The following is a 14,589-nucleotide window of genomic DNA, read 5'->3' as shown; positions in this document are numbered from 1 at the left end:
GCAAAATTCATTGTATTTCCTAAGCAATAGGAAATCTCTTCTCGGAGGAAAGAAGTTCTGTCTGGCTGAGACAAGCGTTTTGTTGGGATTTTGTAGAATAGAAAATGATAATTTTCAAGATAGTCTTCTGAGAAGTATCTCACTTCTGCAGTCACAGATTATGAAGGGCTTTATTTACACAAAGCCATTTCTTCTGAAAATTATCAGTTGCAAGAATGCATAATTCACAATATCTGAAAAATGTTTTCCCTCAGACATGATGTTAATTAGTTATTTTTCTACTATGTCTTAGTTATTTTATGTAGTGAGCTGCTAGTTAGCTGGGAATAGTAACACTAGTAATTATCTGCAATTTCTTAGGTAGTGGTATACTAGTTAGGAAAATACTCCTAATTGCTGCTTAGAGATTTCAGACTTCAGGAGCTATTTTCCCCTTCCAAAGGCAACAAACTCTCTGCTTAAATATTAATATACTATATAATTGAATAAAGCCCCTAAAATAATTATTATTTCAGTAAAAATTAGTTTTAAACTTTACACAATTTGGACAGTAGGACAGTACCTGCATTAATTAAAATCAATTAAAAAGTAAAATTAAAATATATACCAGAGATTTATGCAGTTACTCTCATTTGTACTGAGTCCCCCCCACATACAAGAAAATACTGTCCTGTATTTTTGTCAGGTTTCCAAGATGTTTGTCTGTCAGAGTGGAGTTGCATTTTATATTTTCTCTGATGCTCAAATTACCCTTAATAATTGCCATTCTCACCAAGATGATGTGCACCCCTGTCCTGATAGCTGCCTCAAGCTGAAATCATGGATGGATCAGAGAGCTGTCACCATCGACAGTAAGGCACAGGAATGCATGAACACTTCCTTGGTTTGAACCAAGATGGTCATTCTTGTGTTTGTACATAGGCCACTCTGAAGTTAATGACCCCTATTTATTTCCACAGAAATTACAACAGATACAAAGAGCACGATACCACTACTTCACAGAGCAAATTCTCAGCTACACAACACTTTTTCAGCATAGTCATTACCATTAGTTATGCATTTTCACTAGTGATGAACAAGAGCCTGCGTGCTGTGCTCATAAAAATCTGCACCACTGGAGGTGACACACTGCTTCACAGCTACTATGATAGCATCATTGCTAAAAAATGTTGCTGATGCAGTCCATATTTTGTTGGCCCAATCGGATGGAAATCAGAAGGCACCAAATCTGCACTATATAGTGGTGTGACAGGACAGTGCAGCCAACATTGGCAACGTGCTCCACAGTCTTCAAATTTGATGGGATTTGCATTATCGTGTTGCAAGAGAAAGGTTGTCTTCTTCTTCTGGTCTGAAGGTTCAAGCCTTTCTATTTACCTTACTTGCAGCCTTGTAAGTCACATAAAATGAAAACAGAAAGCAATCATCATATGCCTATTTTCAAACAAATAATGTACAGAGATTGTGGTAATATTCTCACTGGAATACTGCAGGTTCATCTTATTGCTGCTATTACAGCTGTTGACTTTATTTCCTCTGATGTCAAATGAGGTAAAGACCTGCCATTGCCTCAGCCAACAACAGCAAGTTAGTATTAGTAGTTTACTGGCAGCGCAGAAGGGAGGGCATTTTTTCTGTACAAGGGGAATATACTTCTCATATATTAATTCCTATGCTCAAACATTTTTTGTGCTTTGGTTTTCACTGCTTCCAGAAGAAGGCATTTGCTTGGATCATACATTTTAGTATGTTGAGTGTCAGACACCAAGCATTTCAATGTCAGGGGATCCCACGGGGCAAAAACGCACGTTGGTATGGGCACACATGCTCACATTGTAGCTATGTAACTAGGCCATAGGTGTTCAACTTTCAGAACGTCTCACTCGTAGAACACAACATAGCCCTTCCTTGTCTTTTGCTGCTCCAAAATAAACAGAAAAATTAGAGAATTTCTTTTCAAATGGGTATTGGACACAGATTCAAGAGCTAATTCTATTCCTCCTGGGTTTGTACAACGTGTAAAATTGTCAAGAGAATGCATGAACAGGAATCCATTGGCAGTTTGCTCTTTGTTTAATTTACAGTTACTTCGGGGCTTTCTCTAAATGACAGTTGGTTTTGTTGTGCTTCATCCATCGAAAGTCAGTTTGAAATCTTCAGTTCAGAATCTAATTAAGAAAGCTAAAAATATAATTTCAAAACAATTAACCTTCAGTGACTTGTCACGTCTCTTACAGTGGGAATGTAAGAGCAGTATTTCCAGAATGACAGTTTTTAAAGGGACTTTAATTAAGGATCAGCTCTGGAACCTTTCCTGGCAGAAGTACTCTCGTTATCTTCATTGGGATTTTATTTCTTTTTTTATACTTTTTTTGTGTCAGGACAGCTCACACAAATAAGGCTTACAGAAATAGGCTAATGGGTATAAATCTTCTGGAAAAAATCACTGGATTTATTATCTAACTATGCATTACCTTCACAAGGAATAAAAATACCAGTGTATTAATCTTTGCTTATTTTTTGCCTCACAAAAGAGATGACAAAGTGACTAAAACCTTCAACTGAACTTTCTCCTAAACAAAGCCTGAACCTCACTGAACCTGAAAACAATCTGCATCACTGTTATGAATATTCAACCTTTTTGCATAGTGCAATTCTAACAAGAGCAGCAGAAATAGAACAGCTAAGGAAACTATTCCATCTGAAAGCAGCAAAGGTTAAAAAAACTGCATGGAAAGTCTCTGCTTTGTGCACTTTATAGCTCAGTAACGCCTGATGGATGTTTATCTGCACCTAATTTGGAAATATCTTCAGCTTTGACCTCTGTGAACTGAAATTTGAAGAGTAAGATTCTCCACAGAATGAAAAAGTCTTTTTATTTGAATTTGGATGCTGTAGATCATGAATGAGCCCCAATCATTAGTCTGTGAGTATGAATTTACCACTCCAAAAGGTGACAACTTGGAGCACAAAAAATTTGAAGGAAGAAAAGCCAAGAAAGTGCAGGTGAGAAGGGTAGTGGTACAAAAGCATAAATCTTGCACTGAAGTGCGTGATTCTCAACTGACAGAGGCAACCTCTCTGATTTTGGATGAAAATTGTAATCTCCACCAGCATTGTTGTAATTAATGTCACTTGGGATATTTTCATCCTTTTAGTTCCTCCCAGTTATTTCTGCCTGTTTTTATTCCCTGCACCAGTCCCCTTGGCTGTGCTAACACCATTCTTCTGGGGGATGTTCTATAGAAAATTTCACAGAAATAATCAAGATGATAAATGACCAAAGGCAAAACAATCCTTGTTGTTTGTTTTTTTTTTTTTTTCAAAAATTAAGCGAGGTTGTTGTTTTTGTATTGTTTTTTTTTTTTTAATACCTTTACAACATAATTTCTGTATCCACATCTGCATGAGTATGCTAGAGAATACATGTTCTTGACCTACTCCAGCTGTGAATTCTCTCTCTTCTCTCCCCTTCCTGTCCCTATATGCATTTTAATAGCACATGGGTGGGCAGGGCCAAACTCTGCAGCTCACATATGCCTTAGTTCTGGAATAGGCAGTTTTTCATGGTAGTATTCATAGTGAAGTGTTGACAGCTGCTTCTCAAGCACATCTGCTTGTTCTTTCTTGGCCAAGTGAGATCAACAGCTACAACACTACAATTGCTAAGTTTATAAATGAGTGCAAATCTCTACAGTGTTCTTTTAATCAAATAGTTCTTATTTCCTTTTAAGATTGAACAGTGTTTGATTTTAGTCTTTTTTCTTTTCACTCATGAAAATAGAAGCAACTAAATGCAGAAAGGCTGTTAAGCTACTTGTCCAGAAAAGTGGTTGAAAGAACTGCTGATGGTTGCAGAATGTCCTAGTCGTGATACCAAAAAAGTATTATATCACAAAGAGAATAAATAAATGCTACTGATTTTTACCATTACCTGAATCACTGTTTACATTCCCAATTGAATCCTTCAAGAGCTCATAAATAATGAAAATTACTGTGCTGGTTTGATTTCAAAAGTTACTTTCATTGTTCTTTAACATTCAGTGCTACCTAGGAGGTGAGATCTTGGAGATTAAAGTTGGACATGAACAGAAAATGAAACAGTGGAAAAAATGCTAGCAATTCATTTCTTTTTTAGTACTGTCTTAATTTCTCTCTGTTACTACTGGAACAACCTAGTGCATAAATCTAGCTTTATCTGGATACAATGCTCTTCTATCTGCTTCAGAGATTAGGCTGTTTTTAATCTGATTTCCTTAACATTATGAATTATGTGATAACAGCATTTCCTTTTTTTCCTACCAACTCTTACTTTATGTGCTGGTTACTTTCAACTACATTTAGTACAAGCCTATTTGTCTCAAAGAGAATCAGAGTCTTACTTACTTTGTGAGTACCAGCTGATTGAAATGGGACTGGGGCTCAAATTTGTGCCTATGCCATAAAGGCAGTCAGCGTACACCAAGTATATATGCTGTTTGGTACCAGCCCAGTTGTAAATGATCACACACACTGCAGTCAGCTGATATGCAGAAATGACAGCAGGCTCTCTGGGGCACATGTAGGACTTTGGGAGATGGGATAAAGCCAGATGTGTACTACTGGATAAATGGTAGACACACAAATGACCTGTGAGTATCTGAGATAGAGTGAGAAAGGTGTTGTTTCTAGAAAACCAAGTTTTATTAATTGTGCTGCTCTCAGAGGAATTTGTATTTTGTATCTTTACTTTTGGAATTTTTTTGCTGTGTGCCTTTGAAACTGAACACTACAGGTTGTCTTGTATGGAAAGTTCAGTAGTGATTTTTGGATAAAAAGGAAGGAGCACGTGGAGTCCGTAAAGTGCAGGGTTTGGACTCCTTGCCTGGCTTTCCAAATGAATGTAGAGATGCAGAGCCATATAGCATTTCCTATTTGCTCTAAAGAAGAGGGTTTTCATTTGGGAAAATTACCTGAGGGGAAAACGGAGTAGTAAATCCCATATAACACAGAAGAGAAGGTGATGTAGATACATGCCAAACTCTCTATTAAGATTTTTTCATTTCACACTAGATTTATCTAGCATATGCTCTGGCCTCTTTATGAAATCTCTGATTTTACCTTTTTATTTATCAGTTTATTCAGTTCCCCAGAGCTCTTCACTGACACAGAAGAAAACAAACTTACATCCTATCCTAAGTTGTTTTTGTTTTTTTTTTTTCAAAGATGAACCCTTCCATTCAATCAGTTACTGAGGGCCATAATTATAAAAATATTTAATTTCCTCAAATATATGCACAAGCATATTTCATCAGAAACTCCAACTCTCTGCTTATTCAAGTGTCTAAATGACTTTCACAGTCTATTCTGAAGCCTTTACATAACTCAACTGGGAAGGCTGGTGGCCTTGCCTGTAGCAGGGGGTTGGAGATTCATGATCCTTGAGATCCCTTCCCACCTGCGCCATTCTGTGATTCTGTGAAGTTAAGCTGGTATTTCTAAACTGAGATTCTGGCATTAAATATTTCCAGTGATATGATGACATGCTAAAATATCTTGTTTTCCTCAAATATGTATGTTGTGGCTAATAAATCTATATAAAACATACAGTACCAGAAAATCTAACCAATTCAATGAATTTGGGGGGTATTTTTTTTTTCAATTTCCCAGACCCTTCACAATTCTGTCTAAACTATTGAACCTGCATTCATGTGTAACTCAATGAGTAGCTTCTGCAAGCTAGTTTTAAGAGTCATTTTTTGCCATGTGACTGCTTTCATCTGACTCTTAATGGTAAAGCATAATAAAGAAGCCAGAAATAGAAAGATGAAATGTGAATCTCTACAGCTGCACTTACAAATCTTACTCTTTTGCAAATTTTTATGCAACTATTTTCTAGTTCTCAGTGAATCTATCTAAATGTAATGCTTATCATAATGAATGCTTAGATATCATTGATCTTTATCCAGACTTCTCCAAGCCATTCTCTGCTAGGGAATGAATACAGTTACTGCGATCATCTCATCCGGTGAATCATCTCAGTTAATTTGATGTCCTTTAATCTTCCTTACACTTGCTCAAATAGATTTTAAACATGCTACTGAAAACAGCGGAACTTAATATTGCTTTAAATGTGCTACTACATATTCCTAAGACGGCCTCATTTGTGTTTTTATATAGCTTCATCATACACAACAAAGACACTTTCTTCAATAACGCTACAAGAAGTAGAATTGTACACCATATCTTACAAAGAGTGAAATATGAAGAAGGGAAAAACAAAATTGGTAAGTACTTTTAATGTGGACGATAAATCCTATCAAAAAATAAGTAGCAGTCTGGCTCTTTTGCTTTGTTTATAATGACATTTTTAGAATGGTGCACATCTCACCATTGCTAGGTGGCAGGGAATTTTCCTAGAAAGAGCTGACCATTTCACTACAATGATGGGCTGCTTCCCCAGGCATTTGTGTCCCCCATGAGATTTATTACCTCAACGAGGAAAGAACCTGACTCAAAGGAACCTTTTCTGCAGAAAACCTTTTACTCTTTCAAAGACATACATACTGGAAAGAAAGCAAAAATTTGTGCTGCTGTCCATCCCGGCCAGTAGGGCATCTCCGTGGATATCTGTTCCTCCAAAAGGGAGGAGTGAGATCCTTGTAGTTCTGTAGCTGCCTCAGGTCAAAAGGGAGGGATGAAGGAAGTCTTTGAGCAATGCCAGTGAGAGAAAACACACCCACAATGAAATCCCTGCCTGCCTCCCAGATTCCCTCACATATCTGCTTGTGCGGTACCTACATGAACTAAACCTTGAACAGATCAGTGGGCTGAATAGAGCCCAGCTCAGCTGTATGTTTTGCTTTTCTGCCAAGTACACTTCAGGAGGAAAAATATTCTGCCAAGCAGATATTAATGCTATCACTGAACATGTTATTTGTGTTGAATTATTAATTCTCATTGTCGTGTTCTCACTGCTATCATTCCCTATGAATCAGAGATGGAATTGGGATTCTTTTCCTTTGCATCAATGGGGCTCAAATACCTCCAGGCTTAGTTAGTGCCAGGCTCAGGCTTGTTAGTGCCAGGATTTAGTTTTAAACTGTGTTATAGTTGTTCAGTCCTATCTGAATGACTTTCCAAGTGAAAAGTGCCCACCTCTCAGTAGTCCTTCATTATTTCTGTTCTAGTTCTCATTGAGGAGGGACAAAGCCAAACTGAATGGTATTTATTACCACATTTTTGTGCCAGAGAGCAATTGTTTTGTTCAGGTTCAAGCATATTCCCTATTCTTCTATTACTTGAGCCCATCATGTTCCTGTTCTATCTGTTTGTCCAAGGGCCTTTCATAAGACATAAATGGAACATATTTTACAGCATATAGGAATTAAGCATTTACAGCATATAGGAATTAAGCATTTATGTTGTTATACTGGCTTGCAGTTAAAAAAAGTAAAGATCCTCCCTGAAGTGTTCCACTCCCAGGAAATTCAGCCCTTTGTTTGCACAGCTTGCTTAGAACAAAGTATACGATACCAAACTTTTATCTTCCTATGAGGTCCTAGACTTCACTGAAGTTGGACTAAAGATGGATTTGGCAAATGAGTCTTTAAACCTCAGGCATAATAAATTATAGATTTTGCTTGATATTTGAACAAATCTTTTCTTGTGTTATATCCTAGGTCATCAAAACTTATAAAAGATGAATTTTTCTACTTGATTCCTACTATCAATAGTCTTCAAGCTTCATTTAGCTGTGTATCCTGAAACTGTTCTTTGCTTTACACTTAGCAGTTTTTCTGGTCCTACTGTTAAATAATTCAATACTTTTGGTTTTTAGGTCTGAATCGATTGCTCAGTAATGGCTCCTATGAAGCTGCATTTCCTCTTCATGAGGTATTCTCTCTTTTTCTTTTTTGAAGAAACACTTCCCATGACACAAATCTATAACTGTGCAAAAATTCTCAATCTTACTAACATTATCATTGTCTTTCGGATTCCACAGCTGCCTCTGACATCTTTCCATTTAGTAGTGCTTTAAAAAAAAAAGCCTTTTTTATTGCAAACCGAAAGGAGTAGAGAGAGTTGTTCTAGATTTGTTCTGTAAAACTATTTGAATGTGATAAATCAGTATGTTGGCAAAGGGGAAAAATAGCATGTGGTTTTCTCTTTGAGATTCTCCAGTTTTTAGCCTTTGACTTGAACACCAGTTATTATATTTCTTAAGAAGTACAACCTCAAGTCTCATTGCATACAAAGGAAATTTTCTTTTTAAAATAATTTTTAGATTGTGACTCACAAGTATGGAGATTGCATAAAATTGTGTTATGCATACCAGGAATGAGAGAGCTTTCTTATCTATTCTTTTGCTGTTGTTATTCATCAGTATCCCAATTTGTATTTTAGGGAAGCTACAGAAGTAAGAATTCAATAAAAACCCATGGGGCAGAAAATCACAGACATCTGCTCTACGAGTGCTGGGCTTCCTGGGGAGTCTGGTATAAATACCAACCACTGGATCTAGTGAGGTAAGACTTTCATGCTTTTAATATGCTTCAGTCTAGGTGGTATGAACATAGATTATCTTTCTTCTTTCAAAACCACAAAGTACTCAGTAAATTCATGTGGTTTTTAGAAACTGATCTTGAGATCAGGGGAATCCATTTCATTCAGGGTACAACTACATTGAAAGAGGTATTTATAAAGAGGTTTGTAGGAGGCTACATGCTCTATAAGGGAGCATCCTTAAAGAGGTTTCTGACACCATAACTTCTCATGAAGGAGTTGCAGAATATTTAATAGAGAAAAAAGAGAGTAGAGCCTAGGGAGACATGATTGCATGGATGCCCACTGAAGGAGCCACTCTTCCTCAAAGCATGGCTTTGATAAAAAGCCTCTCATTGATTAGCTCTTCTTATATTTGTCCAAAGAACAACCACAGAAGAAGCTCCAATTGAAGTTCAGTGATACTCACAGGCAGTATAGAGATAAAGCTCACACACACCATGTGCTACTATGTTTGACAACACTAATGATGACTGGACGTTTGTTGTTACTCCTCTACTGCCTCTTGCCACTGCCGCATCATTACAGTCTAAGTTTATTTTCATCTTGGAAGTAGCCTGCAAAGATGAAACACTGAGAAAGCTGAGACGTGACTTCAAATTTTTACAGCTCTTATAAGTCAGGTTTCCAAATAGGCTTGCATGCACTAATAGAGGATTACACAGTTTTTATGCACATACAGCATTTGCTGATCACTGTGGCATAACTATTGCTGAGCATTGGTGGGCTTTTTCTGCTTGAAAAGGCAAGTGTGAAGCTGCAGAAGCCTGTGAACAGTCTTAAAGTGTACTGGGATGACTGAAGATACTGTTATGCATGCAGTTATCTTCTCCTCTAATAAGTCCTGTAACTGATAGAAATGCTTGTTTTTTATTGATTCTCAAAATTACTTCCAGATAGAAATATTCACAAAGGAATATTTCTGGAGTCAGAAGATGTTATTCTTTAAGGCCATATAAAACCCATCCATTGCACAAAACAGGAGATGTTCAATTTCCATGGAGAACAATTCAGAGAGAAATACAATAAAATAATACAATAAAAAAAGTAATGCATTTGTACCTCATTATTTAATTCTGAGAGCTTCCTAATTCTTCTTTAATACACTGTCCTGGACAGAAATAGAGAAATTTTGTCAAAATATGGAAATTACTAATTTGCTGAGGAGTCAGCAGTTACAGTGAAGGGGTTTGTTATTGATGCTGTTGTTTTAATTTCCAGTTATACAGTATCAGTGTCACAATATAAACAACTTATCTTTATAATTTCCATTTAAATAATTTGCCCACAGTGGTCGGGTCCATTGTTCTTCATCATTTCTTGTTTGTGAAAGTGCTGCAAAGCAATAGCAAGGTCTTAGCTAAACTTTTTTTGTGATCCTCAGGCAACTGGAAGACTTCTTAAGTATAAAAATAAACAATTGTACAGGACCTTGGAAGAAGCCTGCTAATTGAGTCTGGGTGTGACCTCTTACATTCTGTACAAACCTTTAGCTTTTCATCAGACAGTGCAGAGAATTTTCCACAACTATTTTGCAAAAGAAAATAAGCAAAGTAGCAGATCCCTTAGCTGAGGTCATGAGTGGCATGGGTGGTTCAGAACAGGTGTCTATCCAAGGAAGAGAGTGGGAGAGAGTTACAAGACTACCTGAGTGTTCACAGCAGCATAAGTCTCCATAGCTTCAAGCTCAGCAGGGATGAAAGCTGCCGCTCAAACCCAGCCTTGCCATTAGCTTCTTGGAGCACATCATTGGTGGCTATGAATGCACAAAAGGAGGGGTTATAGGAAAGGGGTGGAATGCCTTCTTCTTCTCACTTCATGAATGTTAGATCCCTCACATTTCCCTGGTTCCTGCCAAATCTTTTCTATCTACTGCCGATTGCAGGAGCTCACATGTCTAGTGAGCTGGAGATTTTGTTTGCAGAGCTGACTCTGCCAAATGTTCGTTTCCCTTGGAAGTATCTCAGCAAGCATACATTAAACAAAAGCTTTTATTTTACCAGCTCTGCAGCAGGAGCAACTTCTTTGTTCTTTTTCCCAGAACAACAGTTGTGTGGGCTGTGCTTGAAGGGAGTAGTATTGCCATCTGTACAAAAGGAGTGGATGAATGTTAATTCTTCCACAGACATCTGGACACATCTCACTGCTGCTAGCTGATGTTTCCCTTTAATATATGCTTTAGAAAAGCTAAGGAGTAAATTAGGTGAACATAACAAAATGATGCTTTTATTAATGGATATGGTGTTTCTACCTTAAAGTCAAGTTACCACAATGGTAAATGAAACCATCCATACGTTGATGCTGTTTTGTTTTTCCTTAGCTGGTAAAAACAAACCTTATGTCTCTGGTGTTGTTAATCTGATGCCTTCCAGATTTCATTTAATCTCATCATCTGGCTGTTATTAGAGATACTAGTCACCAGAAATAAATGAGAAAAAGTCATTTGAGGGGAATTGCATGATTCTGCTTTCACTCTGCTTTGAAACACACCAGTATGAAGGTAGAGACTTGACACAATCACAGAAACATAATTATGAAACACCAAATGTGGTACCATGATTTTAATTACACTCCTGTTGGAATTTTGCATCCATAGTTACTTAACAGGAATAACTTAAGATCCTTAGAACGTGCTTGGAAAAAGGCAGGACTTTCTACACTTATACGCCTGGGGATTACATAAATCAATTGAAACTGTTGCAGTAACTTCTGTAAGTTTTGGATCATCTCCTTCACACTTTTGTGCATAGATCTTTGCCTGACATTGTCCATAAATGATTCCTGCTGCTGCTTGTGCATTTCATTTACAGGACAAGAAAGGGTGGGAGAAAGCTATATTTATAAGCAATTGTTAAGATACCTAAATGAACCTGGAAGCAAACATAATGCCTTTGTTAGAAGCTGACAACTTCCTTGAAATGCTCTATTAAGCCTTCTTCCCCACCACCTTGCTCTTGGCATAACAGAAATAATTACATGTCCAAAAAATCTGTTAGATAGTTCTAGCTCCTTCACAACTTCTTTCAGTGGTTTAAAAAGTTCTGTACAGGATTTAATTCTGACCAGCAAAAAGCAATAATGAAGATAGATATGTTCTTGGCTTAAGTACAGATTTAAATATATTCTAGCTCCATTACTTCCTTCTAGGCATCTTGAAAACAAAAAAATATCATAGAATTACAGAATCATAGAATAATAGAATGGGTTGGGTTGGGAAGTATCTCAAGGATCATCAAGTTTCCCCCCCCAGTCTGCCACAGGCAAGATTGCCAACTGCTATAATATATAATGAAGGTCAATAAACATAACATTTTATGGGTTTGAAATTAGACTTTGTTACTTCAAAATGTACATTATCATTAAATACAGAGATTGGAATTTTGGCCCATTTGAAGTCAGTGGTACTGGAATGGAGTAAGGGGAGAAACAGTTAAACATTAAGGCAGATTGTGTTGATGAGTTAATACACTTGTCAGCATAAAACTGAGAAACTAAGATTTCTTTTTTTTTTTTTTTAGTTCTAATGGTATAGTTTATATAAGGGTAGAGTGATGGGTTATTGGGGATTTTGGGTTTCTCTGCTTTTGTGGATTTTATATGGAGGAAATTTTCTGTGGGAGAGCTACAAAAGGTACACAGCTATTTTTTCTGTTATGACTGACTGCCTGAGAAATGTTGTGGAAATGAGATACAAAAATTAACAAACATGCAAATGTCATCAAGCCTGGAAAAGAGGTCTACAATGAGTAGAGTGATAATAGGTGAAATTCAGGTATAAGTAATGCACTCTGGAAAAAAATCCCGACATCTTTACATATGTAACTGAGTTTTAGGTAAAGTGCCAGCACACGGGTAATAGAACTGACTTCACTGTGGACAGTTCTATGAAATTTCTCTTCTGTAAACAGAAAACAGACAAGAAGCAAAGAGCTTGTTCATTTTATGTGGTATGACCTTAGTGGCAAAGGAATCTCTGAGCCATCTATTTCTCCTGGGAATGGTGAGTGTCTAGTTGAACGCAGTTACTGGTGGGAATAAATGTGGAAATGGGAATGCAGTTCCCAGGCGGGTCTCCAAAGACCGTGTCGTTATCATGATTTATTTCTACAGCTTAAGTGTGGTAGAAATATACTAATGGAAATATGCTAACTACAGGGCCATAGGAAATGAATATTAACTTTATCCTGATGCTACTTGCAGTAGTACAACCTGTTGGAAATCTGCTGTGAAGCAAAGGGGGATAGTAGAAGACTAATGCTGTTCGTCCGTATTTAAGCCTACAGGTACCAAAGTAGTGTCAACATACAGCACTTATTTTTAAAACCAGGCTCAGAGGTGGCCCCAGCTGCCTTTTCCTTCCACTGAAGATATTTGGGTCACTCCCTATTGTGCATATGCGCACACGGAAACTTGTTTGGGTCTTCTTCTTAGATCTAGCTGCTTGCTTGATCTCTAGATCATGAGAAAGAATTATATTTTGTGTTCCATCCTGTTAGATAGAAAGGCTCAACAGGAAAGAAAAAAAGTTTATCAGAAACATTTTTCAAAATGTCATGTGGAATGGGGAAGCATGCATTCCTGGATACAGGGAATCATTCAAAAAGATAAATCTTAATTAATACTAAGTTTAATTCTCTGCTTTGATTTTTGTACATGGAGAAAAACAGGACCATAAATATTCAATTGAAGTAAGCTCAAAATGTGAACTTTCTATTTCAGTGGAGCAGGCTTAGTTTGACATCCTGTGTGTCAACCAAATAATTAGGACAAAGAGTTCACTAACACTGCTAAGTCAAGGCTCAAAATGCACTGTGTCTTTTCACAGCCAGACCTGCTGCCCTTGTCAGAACTGAGTGTGTTATTGTTAGCTTACCACCTCTTTAGCCTGTAAATTTGAGTCTGTCAAATGACAGAAGAATAGAAATATGACAATATTTGGCTTCTCACAGAGTGCTGGTAAACTCAAGTGATAATAAATAGCGTAGATCAGTCTTGTGCCCTTCAACCAGTGAAGCATGAGCTCAGCTCATGACTTCACCAGAAATAGAAAACTCCACTATTTTCTGTTCACTGTGCCCAAGACAACTCCTGACCTCCACATCGCCCATCTATGTTTGTGGACAGTAGGTCTACTGGAGCCTCCCCTGGAGCCTCCCCTGGAGAGCCTGGTAGACTCTCTTACTATCTGAATCAATAAGTTATCATCTTCCACACCTCCTAGACTGCTTCTTCTGCCCTGCATTGTATTTCCAGTATACATCAGGGAAGTTGAAGTCCTCCATGAGAGAAAGGGCTGTTGATTGCACAACTTCTGCTAGCTGCTCATAGAACACCATTTCTGTCTCTTCATCTTGGTTAGGTGGTCTATAACAGATCCCCACTAGGATGTCTGCCTTGTTGGCTCACTCCCTGATCCTTACCCATAGAGTTTCAACTTTATAATTCCCATTCCAGTTTGAAGACTGACGTTTTGTTTATTGCTGACCAAATGTTTCTTTCTCTTCCTCACTGCTTCCAGCCCCGGAGCACATCATACGGCTCTTCCTGACCGTGAAAATTTGACAAAAAAAAAATTTTATGATAGCATAAAGGAGCCCGCAAAGCTGGCTCACTGCACTCTTTGTTTCTGGACAGATCAGAAGTTTCATCATTAGTATAAATACGGGTTTTCATCAGCAGCTGTTTTCAAATTCACTTGACATGCACATTTAAACTGGCTTCAAAGTCTCTGAAGTGCAAGGAAATCATCTTGCCTCATTCTTTAAAACTGTTCTTGCGAAGAATCTCTTAAAATTTTCATTGTAATTGTGGTAATTGCATATGGATTGGTAAAGTATTCCCATCTGATCATCAGCCTACTGTGCACAATACCAAAATAAAGAATAATGCACATAGATCGCTCCTGTGCTGATAAGTCCTGCGGGTTTTTTGTTTGCTTGATGTATGCATTGATATATAAGCAAAAGTGTGAGTGCATTTGGAAATATGAAAAATGCTAATGAGTATGTAGCAAATAAGAAGATCCTCACCACTTTGCAGTTAGTA

The 14,589-nt window shown here is 37.4% G+C and overlaps 1 protein-coding gene across 1 annotated transcript in view; it reads left to right on the top strand.

Annotated features, from left to right (window-relative positions):
• Positions 1 to 14,589, top strand: part of ANO4 (anoctamin 4) — a gene marked incomplete at both ends in the record, with an annotated part of 109,713 nt that overhangs the window by 57,249 nt on the left and 37,875 nt on the right. Inside the window, 3 exons of the mRNA XM_079541842.1 lie at positions 6,160 to 6,266; positions 7,820 to 7,875; positions 8,386 to 8,507. Of these exons, the coding sequence (XP_079397968.1) occupies positions 6,160 to 6,266; positions 7,820 to 7,875; positions 8,386 to 8,507 (285 nt within the window). The remainder of the gene's footprint in view (positions 1 to 6,159; positions 6,267 to 7,819; positions 7,876 to 8,385; positions 8,508 to 14,589) is intronic.

This window comes from Tetrao urogallus (assembly GCF_951394365.1).
Source record: "Tetrao urogallus genome assembly, chromosome: 1".
Lineage (NCBI taxonomy): Eukaryota > Metazoa > Chordata > Aves > Galliformes > Phasianidae > Tetrao > Tetrao urogallus.
The sequence above is the reverse complement of the archived record's forward strand: the minus strand, read 5'-3'. Positions and strand labels throughout refer to the sequence as shown.